The sequence below is a fragment of the Pterocles gutturalis genome, unplaced genomic scaffold (assembly GCF_000699245.1).
Source record: "Pterocles gutturalis isolate BGI_N339 unplaced genomic scaffold, ASM69924v1 scaffold12143, whole genome shotgun sequence".
Lineage (NCBI taxonomy): Eukaryota > Metazoa > Chordata > Aves > Pterocliformes > Pteroclidae > Pterocles > Pterocles gutturalis.
In genome coordinates, this window is record NW_010123127.1 from 337 (window position 1) to 12,351 (window position 12,015).

Genomic DNA, 12,015 nt, shown 5'->3' on the forward strand with positions numbered 1-12,015 from the left:
CCCCTCGCCTTTTCTTCCCCCAAATATGATAAGGTAATGGAAAACTGAGTAGTACAGTTGTGTGCCTAATTGTGTAAAACTGCTACCCAGAATCACAGCTGAAGATGCTGGCATCTGCAGCGAGAGAGTATTTACACCTCCTTTATATCTTCCGCTCCAATCCTGCAAAGATTACTAAATTCATAGTGCATTCAGGTTGAGTACAGTATATTCTTACGGAGGCAGGCAGACTTCTTTATCTAGCACTGTGGGCTCTATCATCTTTTCTAGTGAGTGTTAAGTTTTGCTGTTCAAATTATTCCTTTGATCTCATTTTACAGGCTTCTGGAGTAACAGTGAATGATGAAGTCATAAAGGTTTTTAATGACATGAAAGTAAGGAAATCTTCAACCCCAGAAGAGATTAAAAAAAGAAAGAAAGCCGTTCTCTTCTGCTTAAGTGATGACAAAAAACAAATAATTGTAGAGGAGTCAAAGCAGATATTGGTTGGTGACATTGGAGATACCGTGGAGGACCCCTATACAGCCTTTGTGAAGTTGTTACCTTTGAACGATTGCCGATACGCTTTGTATGATGCCACATATGAGACAAAGGAATCTAAGAAAGAAGACCTGGTATTTATATTCTGGTGCGTAAAAGCAAAGTTTGCTGTTAAAATTGAATATTCTGGAGTTAACACTGGATGACTGAATAACTGTTTTGTTACGGTTTTCTTCTTTCCTTTCAAGGGCTCCTGAAAGTGCACCTTTAAAAAGCAAGATGATCTACGCAAGCTCTAAAGATGCCATTAAAAAGAAATTTACAGGTATAGACCTAAAAACGTTTCGCTCATTAAATATAATGCCATTTAGATGTTGAGGTTCTCACAAGTACATTGTTGTCCATCTGTCTTTCAGGTATTAAACATGAGTGGCAAGTAAATGGTTTGGATGATATTAAGGACCGTTCAACACTTGGAGAGAAATTGGGAGGCAACGTGGTAGTTTCACTTGAAGGAAAACCCTTATAAAAAAGACAGACAAGTGCCATCTGGATCTAAGGAGCTTCCATTTCTGCAGCTCGTTCAATTGGAATAGTATTAGTCTCCCTGTCCCCTTCCCTCCTCAAAAAATAAGTCCCTTCCCTAATGCCCCTGAAGGAGATGTCATTGTTAAGCAGTCTACCAGTGATTGCCATTAGACTGTTTAATCCTGGTAGTTTTATGTAGGATCCAAGGAATGCTTTCACGTCATACTCTTAGCCAAAACTGACGTTGCAGGCATTCCTTGCAACATGTACAATGAATGTGATAGTTAATGTGAATAGTTAGCAGACAGCAAAGGGTAAGCTAATTGAATGCCTTGAAAGTATTGTCCACTGGTCGGATGGTAGACTCTATACAGTATTACTTACAGTTGCACTTGATTGCAGTTCCATGAGGCTCTTGTGCATTCATACACCTCACCTGCCTTGACAAGCCTATTTTATGACATGGCAGCACACAACACTATGCATTTAAAGCACTTTTTTGTAATATGTTTGACCCGTTCCCCCCCACAAGGAATGCCAATTAAGTTGCTGTAACTGTGTCATCAAATTATTGTAGTACCTCAGTTTCATTCCTGTTACATGCATATCTTTATAAATGAAGTAGCTGTTATGATGCCTTTTGTTTTCCATTGAATGTACACTACTGAACAGGAGTAGAAGTTATCTGTTTACCATGTGAGTCTTGAAACACTAAAGTTTTGTAAAACATCAGTCATGGTGGCAATTTCTGTATTAAAAGGAGCCTTAAATGGAACATTGTTTTTTTGAGATCAAAAACTGGCCACGTTGCAATAAAACTTGTGGCTTATTACAGAACGTTGCCTTGTTTTCATTGGAAAATATAGTTTTAAAGTATGTTTAATTTAAGCATATTTCAAATAACTTAACTTCTGTGGAAAGTATTGTAAAGATAAACAATCATTAATCTAATCTTAAATAATGCAAGTTTTTCATTCCTAATGATGATTTAGGCACTGCTTTACAATACTTTGTGGCTCTGTTCTCATCATTTGATAAAGGACCTGATCCTAGTTTACTGTTAAAGTAAAGAAGCTACCACTAATAGAGACCATTAGTTCCATGAAACACTTGTGTCAGAAACGTAAAAATACAAAGTAATTAACCATGCAGTGTGTTTTGTACCTGAATGTTCTTAAAGTTCTACATGTCAGAGCAAAACCTTGCACAAAGTCTTCCAGCTCACAGTCTTTTTGGTGAGATGGTGGGTAATAATAGTTATATGCAGAATGTGAAGCTGGTAAATGATTTTTGTTTCTTGAGAGTTGCAGTTAAGGCGGACTTGGTACAAGAAATAGCCTAAATGAACCGTTCTACTTGTTAGCTTCTGTGTAAATAGAACTGGAAAGTGTTTGCCACTACTGAGGCTTCCATCGGGGACATGTTTTGGCTGGTAGCCAAATAATGCTCTCCTTATAGAGAATTTGATCTGCTCTGTGTGAGCAATCCTCCGTTAGCCAGAGCTATTTATGGCAAACACATGCTTTTGTATCTTGTCATCGTTATCCACAAATGGCAAAACTGGACATGCTTCTCCTGGTATGCATAAAGGAGCGCTGTTAGGCAGCCACTCGCAGCTGAACTGTACATGCTGCTAGAAGGAATGTTCTTTATCATTACCTTATTTTAAAAAGTTGGTAGAGTAGTAGAACTGTGGAGCTTTTAAATACGGGCCCTTTATGTTCAGTCCATAGCCCTTTTTCAACAAGAAAACGGATAATAATAATTTTTTTTTGTTTTGTTTTTATTTAATAGTTTAAATAATGTACTGGTACTATGTTTCGGCTCTCTTGTCCTGTAGAACTTTAAGACTTTGTTTCAGGCTTCTGGCTATCCCTATGAATTGCACACCTCATTGTGTTAGCTGTTCTGTGTAGACTAAACTTTACTAGAATTTAACTAAAAAGGCGCAATGACCACTGACTTACTAGGTGTATTAATGATTCTTGGTTTTGTTCTACAAAACTCTCCTTTCAGGTACCTTTTAAGGTTGAGAAGTAACTGATGGTATGCATGTTGTCTAGATAAAAAAAAGAAAATATTCTTCAAAATAGTCTCCTTATTTCTGATTATTCACATTGTGTGCAAAGCCCAGTTTAATGTAAAGATCTACTTTGTGCTTTATGTTTGACTTGAGTTCAGTACAGCCTCATGAAATTATCTTTTAACTGATTTTCACAAGTTATAAATGGTTTATTTAGAAAAAGCCAAAACTGAAAATGTTAAATTTTAATAAGCCGTTCGAATTTAATTTTAAACAGTAAATTTTTTTAAGCAGTACTGTGTTTAAATTTATTGTTTGTCTCTGCTGCAAACAGTCTGGAAAGATGTCTGTGGCTTCTAAGTTGAATATTGAAGGTTACTTTTTAAAAAAAAAAAAACTAGCTTAAGTGTATATTAGCTCAGTCTAAGTAGATATAGAATTGAAGCACAAACTGTATTTATGTAAGATTCCTACCAAAACAAGTTTTGGATCCAAAAGGATCAGCCTGCCTTCAGTTTGTTCTTGAAATGACTGACTGACTGATGAGAGGTCCAATTCAGATGGCTTGCTTTTAAAAAACAAAAACAAAAAAAAACCCCAAACCAATAAAGTGCTACAGAACTGTTACTGTTTGAGTTATAAAACAACTGAGAGACAGCTGGCATCTGTTCCAAAATGGTTTGTCAGCTGTTGTTTTCTGTCATTATGCAAAATGGTGAGGGCCTCATTGTGATCCAGAAGTGGAGGCAAATCCTCTCAAGCTGAATATCTTCTGTGTATCTCCGTGTAGATGTGACTTGGGTATCTTGGCTTCAGTTATTTTATTGATAAAGAAATGTTAAATTAAATTTTCATGAGAGTAGCTTGTGCAGAAATGGCATTTTTCTTTTAAAAAATATTTCAAAACCAGCAGTTTTGTTTGATTTGGTAAATCCTGGAAGAGGTATAGACACACAGGTTTGATTTCTCTGAAAAGGGAAATCGGTCCAAGCCTAGTGTGAGTAGGTGAGGTCTATGCTTGTGGCGATTTTAGAAATGCAAAGCTTAAATTTATATCGACTTGACTGTAAGGATCACTCCTAGTCAGTTCTTTAAAAGGATTTTGAGTATGTTCAGATAAAACCCAAAGTGTTTCTCTAAGTGGAAGGGTCTTTTTCTGCTGTATCATTCCCTCAGAACGGTGATGGAATACAGCAGTTGCCACAACTTGATTATAAGCTTTACTCTCTTATGCCAATTCCAGTATAAACCAAATTTTCATGTCTGTCTATTTTTTATAAACTTATGTAAGTTCCCCTTAGTTTGTGGTGGCAAGTTAAATGACTGTAGAGTGAAAACACGGCACTAATGGTGGATGAAAGATCATCAATGTAGCACCTGTCTATAAATACTGAATTTCTTTGAAATATTTCTGATCTTGAAAACCTGGCATAAATAAAATTAATTTAAATGTCTTCAGATGTTGAGTTTGTTTGTGTGCTAGGCAGCACCTACACTAATCACTTTGCTGTTGTCTTTGGATTGGGAGCATCCCAGACACTGTGAAATGAGAGATCGTGGGGTAAATGCATGGAGTATGTGCGATTTTGTAATGGGTTTCACCTACAGCTCGTTCAGTTCAGTACCCAGCTATAGCAAAAGCCAGCACCAGTGGCTCTGGAGACAGGTATGAAGAAGTTTTTAGTGGGTTGATGCTGAATAACCTTTTTCTTGTGTTGGTCCTGGCTCATATGCTCAGAAAATCAGATTTGTGTGGGGTTTTTTTTGTTTTTTTTTTTTTTTTTAAGGTAGCAAAAAGTATGTTTACACTGACAAGTCATTTTTAATACTTGGAAGAAAGTGAGCTGATGCAGTGTAAAAAATGTGATTATATGATAGAATTGTCTTTATATTGTGAGGCTTACAGCAAAAATGTGTGCTATTTGGAAGCACTGAAAGTAATTTTGACATTGTCTTTTTAATGTCTCGTAGGTTAATATTTCTGTTGTCAGCTTTACTTTATGGTTACTTAGAAAATGTGATTGGAAAAGAAACTTGAAGGTGCTGCTGATCATTTTTAAAAGTTTCTAAATGTCAATTCAGATGGTTAAAAAATATACCAACTTCAATTTCCCACTGTTAGCTTGATTTTTATACTTGTGTGAACAGGCTTAGGAATGTGTGTGTAGCTGTAATCATGCCGTCTCCTCTTCCACCTCTTTGTTTTTAAGAACAGCTGTGTCACTGCAAATCCCTACCATCTGCCCACCATCTTCTGTAAAGCTTTACGGACAATCTCCACTTGTACCTTTTAGTATCTGTTTTCCCCCTCTCTTGTTTGTGATTGTAGGGATTTGATTTAGAGAAACTAAACACTGTAATATTATGGTCCTCAAAAGCTTTTCTATTATGCAGAAAGTTAAAAGCATCAGTTACTCTCTGGTGAGCCCAGCTGCTGGGTATAGGGTGCCTTGAAAAAAGAGATGTGATTTTGAGAATCAGTTTAGAGAGCCTTATTTGTGTCTGCTTCCTCTTAGTGTCAGCACTGCTTTCATCTGTGACCTTCTATTAAGGCTAATGTGGGAGTTAAGCTTTTCCATTTTAGCGGTTTCAACAGAAAATTCAATGTGCATGTAGCAAACAAGGTGCAGAGACGCCAAGGAGGGTTTAGAAGAAGCAGTTTTTCATAGAGACCTGTACATCTGAGGAGGGGCAGGGGAAAGGGGTTACAGCACAAGATTTGTTTCCTTTTAATTTCAGCATGAGATTGCAACTGTAAAGACTGAGTTTATGTTATCTTTTGCTCTGCCTGAACATACTGATTCCACAATCTCAACTGTCTCAATGCTTTTAAGCAATGAAATGTGAACATACAGCTCTGTATTGGTGAAATTTGTTTTAGTCCTGTAAGTATGAGCCATGCTGTAATGGGGCTTTTGGTTAGCAATATCATATAGGTGGTGCACCCAACCTGCATTTGAACAACCCTTTAAAAATGTGTATTTTTTTAATTATACCAAATACAATAATTGAGCTATTGCACTGGGAGCGAGGATGAACTGGTGTAGTTCTTAATTAGGTGACTGCAAGTGACAAATATAATTTATGGCCATATTTTAGAGTCTTAGCCCTGTTATTTAAGCATGACTTAGAGATGAAACACTTCCTGGTCCACAGAATTCATTGCCTGCATAAATTCTTTTAAGAAGCAGTAGCATAATTTTAGCTCTTTGTTGACTATACTGATGCAGAATCTGTCACCTGAAGGTTTTTATTCTTCTGCATTGGTGAATTCCCTTTATAGTGCTGCATTATTTCTCTGCATCCACACTTCAAAATCGGTTCCCAGAACTCTCCTTCCAAGTAACCAGAATTCCTAAACAATATTTATTCTGCGTGACTGAGGTAGAAAGGCATCTTGTAGAATGCCCATAGGAAACAAATGCGTGGCATTAGCCTGCGTGGCCGCTGAACATGTTTGGCCCTGCATGCCATCTCTGACTGTTGGGTTATTCTGATGAGAATGTCAGCCCGTTCAGGCTTGTGTGCAACAGCCCAACCCAGAAAATTTGTGGAAACAGAGAAGAATGTCTTAATTTTTCTCAGATAAAAACTTTACAAGCTGGCTGAATGCCTCGTTCACTGGTAAGGCTGAGTGAAACAGCTGTCAGGCTCACAGTGATAACCACTTTTTAAAAGAAAATTTTTTACGAGTTCTGACAAAACCACCTGGCTTTGATTCTAGCTAGTTTTGTAGATTTACTTCAGCAAGTGCAATGGTTGGAAGTATCTTCAGGACAACCTATATTTAGATACACAACCTTTCAATAATTCTGGTAGTTGCTTTGGTCTCATTGTTATTTTAATTTAGTCACTGCAGCTCCATTACAGTTTTGACTGCCTGGAGTTCAGCATTGCCAATATGATGGTCGCAACACAGCATAAACAACATTTAAAAGTCATTGTTGTCAAAGTTAGTAATAACTTAAATCAATTTTATTTCTATGCACTGGTCTCAGTTTTGTAAGGAGGATGACAACTCTCTTAAGAGAGTCAAGTGGTCTTCCAGTGAGCTTCTGACTGAACATGGTGGGGTTGAAGAAGTGTTGGAGCAGTCACACCAGAACAGTTTGCTTTGCTTTCTTGCACAGCTGCATAGATTTCCTACCCTGGGATGTGCTGAGGTTACTGTGACAGCAATGTCTAAAGCATTTAATCTCCTTTTTCATTCTGCATAGAATGGACAGACTGCAATTGTAGCTTTTTCTTATGGTAATACAGTCAACCATCTCATCTCTGAATTTTATTTTTTCCTGATTCCCAGAAGGGAGAAAAGAATGCTTCTCATGGTACTGTGCAGCATAAGGACAAAATAGAGCACTGCAATTACATGCGGACGTCATAATTGTTTTCTGCTATTGTGGCTCTTGTAGCAGGTACAAAACATGATCTTGTCCAACTTGAGTTATGCTCGCATTTTGGTAAATTCCAGAAAAGAACTGTGATGAGAGCCTGAGTATCTGGCACTCCAGCTCTGTCCCTGCAACGTCTCTCTAACATCATGAGGCTATGCCTACTCTGGAATTGTTCTTTCAGGGTTGCTGCATCAGCTCTGTGCACATCAGATTCAAGAAGCACATGGCTCTGTGTTTATCTGCAGTTATCCTGTGCACAAAGTAATAATGACACATAAAAATATATTTAACACTGACAGTAGTTCAGAATCTTACTTTAACAACTGTTTTCCTTGGAAAATAGTGAAGATAAGATTTTTCCAAAGGTTTACTAACTAATATCCAGGAAATGGAATAATATACTTTTTTATTTGTCTAGGTATTTAAGGAACCAGGAATTTTATGCTTTTACTTTTTTTTTTTTTTTAATAGTGTTAATAACCAGTTTTTCTGCTGTAATAGCAAACTGTGGGAAGATGAGAAGAGTTATTTCTCTTTGCATCAGCATCTTGCGTTGTGCACAAATATAGATCCTCTCAGTTTCTTCTTAAAGTAGTGTTTGGATCACATTCAGTGGTTAATGGACAAGAACACAGGATTTTTGTAACTCACTTTTTACAGTATTAGTATGAACATGCACGTGTTTTTGAGCTATGAGATAAAAACTTAATTACCAAGCAGCATATTTGTGGGGAAAAAATTAGTAACGTTTTAAAGCTTACATTTTTCACTGCTAACAAGTTTTTTATGCTGTAAATTCCCCATGAAGATCTGTCGGTTATTTGGTTTTGGTGTTCTCAGTTTCCTCACACTGACTCTGTTTCAGTCTAATAGGGATGGGATTAAACTGTTATCAAAGGAAGGAGGTATTATGTATATAAAATATACAGTCACTGTAGGAAAGAGGAAACTGTTTGCTTGACCCAGTTTTATGGAGCTATTTCTTTCTATAGGGATGGGGTCACAGATAAGGAAAAGGGACAAATGGATTTGCTGAGTGTGTATAGGAGCACTCAGTGGGAATGAGATTATTATTGTAGTGCTTAATCCTGAAATAATCATAGGCCATCTCATCAACCTTGCACCAGCATTTGAGAGAGATGGATATTCTGGATACTTTATAATATTAGTCTGAGACAATTTTCCATTGTTATAAACTTGGAGCTCTCCAGATAAATATGGAATAGAATATTTATACCTGTGATGAATGTTTCAATGTTTTCACATATGTTTTTAAAAAGATGATTCATAACTAGTGGAAATGTAGTTCTTCAACCTCTTCTAAGGGGCTGAAAACTAAAGTGAAGGATATAGAAGCAACTGGTTCCCTTAATCTATTTTAGGGATTGCTTTGTTATCAGGCTTGCTTTTCCATCTGTTGGGCACAGTGTGAAAGAGTTCATGGAAAGGGTGTTGTGGTGCCGTAGTATCCGTTATCACTGTCGTAAAATGCATTTAATGGTAGTGAAGTTACAAGTCATGCTGTATGCAAAAGGAATAAAAAATATTCTCAGATCAGAATTTGTCACTTTCATACATAGTAATATTTGTTCCCTTTGAACAGGTATAAATGTCCTGCTATGTCTTGTTTCCTTAAAGAGGAAAATGACAAAATTGATCCTTTCCCCCCCTTTGACTGGCTTTCTGTGTCCCTTCTCCTCCAAAGCATTTTCCCTCCCCCCCAGCCTACATGCAGAAATTGCTCACTCGCTTCCTCCAATCCTCCCATTTATCTCAGTTATCTCAGTTTCACCTCCTCTCATCACCAGCTTTTTCACTCCCTGCTACCTCTGATCCCCGTTCCTTCATACTAGCAGTGTGCTTTAGTCTTTGTCGTAAACACAGAGCAGAGAAGAAAAGATAACAAACCACTTTTGATCCATTTACCAATTTCTCTTGTTAAAAATATGTAGCCTTATACTTGCAAATAGATTTGTTCCAAGAGTAAACTTGGCTACAGTTTACCAAAGTGGCAAGGAGTCTGAAATGTCGAGATGTTTTTCCATTCTGCTCATGGAGTTTTATTCTGAAATCCAGACTCCATCATTTAGATAGGGAATTGCAGTACTGGGTTATTTCATGTTTTCCTCAGTGCCAGAAGCCTAAGCTGTCTTTTTTTTGCAATCATTAAAGCAGCTGGTTTCAGCTGTTAACTTTCACAGAAGTGATAACTACTTACACTGTGGAGAGATGCTATGGATGCATGAATTTATGGTATATTGAAAACTGAAGCTGTAGAAATAGCATGAAATAAACTTTGCATCAACATAGAAACCTGAGAGTTAATTGCATGGTTCATTAAGACTTCACAGTCAAATCAAGAAAATCTCTGTATTATAAAATGTATAGAAAATTGCCACAAGGATTACAGGCCCTATTACCAACTTTACATGTTCAGAAAATTAAAAAAAAAAAAAAGGCAAGAAGCAGCCTTCTGCATAATCAGAGTTATATTAATATAATATCTTTTAAGAGTTTTAATCTGCCTCCTTTTCTGAAACCTTGTATTATGCCTAATTGATCTCCTCCAGCTTTTCTCTGCAGTCTCAAGCACTAGAAAATGACAGCATTGCAGTGAGGATATATTTCATTTTCTTAAAAAGAAAAGAAAAAAGTCTGTAATGAAGAGATATATGAAGTAGGGCCATCTGAGGGTGCTGTTTGACAACATAACAAAGACAATCTAATGACACGTGTGGGATGAGAAGGGGATTCCTGCAGAAGCTGTGCTGAACGCTCCCCCTCTTTTCTACTGGTGCTTAACCCTCCTTCACCAGACAGTGAATTTAGGAATCTACACTTCTCACTTATTTTGGAAAGGTTATTTTTTTGCTTGTTTAGGAAGGCATGATGGCATATACCGGCCATCAAATGTCAGCCCCTGATAACACCAGACAAGACATGCAAAGGTATTTTAATGTTTAACTTAAGCTGAACCTTGGAGTTGCACCACAGCAGACATATGCATGCCTGACTCCAGCTCTTGCTTCCTTTCTTCACCCCTTATAACAGTGTTTTGGCCACCCTTCCCCCATGAAGACCAGTGATATGAATTAACTGAATTCCTCAGATTCTGAAGTGCTGACTACAAGCACTTCAGAGACTGGGAGTCCTGCCATGCCATAGTATTCCCAAGGGTGTAGGCAAGCATGCTCCATGTACAGCACATCAGAAAGCTTTCAATATCGAAGGGCCAGCACTTCTCGAGAGTTTGAGACAAACTTTGCTTATCCAGCTTCAACTGTCTGTCTAGAGGTGTTTTGAGTGGAGAAGCAAATTAGGAGTTTACTACAGACTAGTTAGAAAACAAGAGTAACAGGCAAAATAGCTCACCTGATATGTATTTGGAATTCAACCAGTGCATGCATGTGCTAAGTATATATGAAGGTTTTTTTGTTTTGTTTTGATTTTGATTTTGTTGGTTGCTTGTTTTGTTTTGTTTTGTTTTAGGACTGATGTAATCCAGGCATAATCAGTGGTTTTTTTCCATTAAAAAAATGGAAGTTAGCAATGCTTATTTACAAGTTCATTAGTGTCTGGAATCATTAGAACAGTACGGTGTGATGTAATGGCAGCAGGGGAATGCTCTAGGTGTACAGTAGACATAGACTAATATTTTACCAGCATTACACGTATTTCAGAGCATGCATAATGGATTTATAGCTTTAGACAACAAAGTCCAGACTGAAATGTGTTTGGTCTCAACATATAAAAGAAATGCAGCCATGCTTCCTTTAATCAAAAGGTTGTTTTAAATATGTGTTATTAATTTAATCTACTAGTTCTCACTTTTTAAATGCATGAAATCCATGATAAGTGCTGTTGTTTTATCATGTGTCTGTTAAAACCAATTTTGACCTTTTTGGATCAGTATCCATGACTGTCTACTTGTGTTCTGTATGTGTGCAAAAGCCCACCTCATTTTTGTGAATTTAAGTTCAGAAAGCGACTCTGACATCAAGGCCCATTTGTAAGGCAGGAGCTGAGCTGTCCTGCCAGAGTGTCCCTGCTGGCCCAGGGTAGCAAGGGTACACCGACAGCCCTGGATTTAGCACAAACGTTGCACAGACCAGTCTTATTGCCATATTAATTAGAAAATGGGTGAGGCCCTCAATTTTTTATACAAAAAGATTTTTAAAAAATTAGAAAATGCACCCATTATGGAGGAGACCTGAATCCACCTCTCTCTTGACTAGACATGGTTCTAATCCATACGTTAGCACCCTAACCATGTCCATGGACTCCAGTCTCTGCTGGACTGCAGGTTAGGGGCCTCACCAGTATTCCTGTGTGTCAGCCTGGCCTGATGGCCAAAACTCATACTTTGACGCTGCCAAGGTACAGATGTCACCCTCTCAAGTGCTTTAACCCACAGTCACCTCCACACTGGATGCACCAGAACTTTACAACTTGAAGGACACTGGTTACTGATTAGGGTCTTGCTTGCCTGGTTTCTGCCTTCAGAACTGTACCAATGTTTTGTATGAAGAAGTCCCTAGTTAGTGATTAGGGAGCAGACATCTAGAAATCAGACATGATGATGTCTGTATC

The 12,015-nt window shown here is 37.6% G+C and overlaps 1 protein-coding gene across 1 annotated transcript; it reads left to right on the forward strand.

Annotated features, from left to right (window-relative positions):
- The first annotated feature begins 320 nt into the window (after positions 1 to 320).
- On the forward strand, positions 321 to 3,073 carry CFL2 (cofilin 2 (muscle)). The gene is made up of 3 exons (XM_010077792.1): positions 321 to 628; positions 729 to 805; positions 897 to 3,073. The coding sequence occupies exons 1-3, from the start codon at positions 369 to 371 to the stop codon at positions 1,007 to 1,009; spliced, it is 450 nt and encodes a 149-aa protein (XP_010076094.1). The 5' UTR covers positions 321 to 368; the 3' UTR covers positions 1,010 to 3,073.
- The last annotated feature ends 8,942 nt before the right edge of the window (positions 3,074 to 12,015 follow it).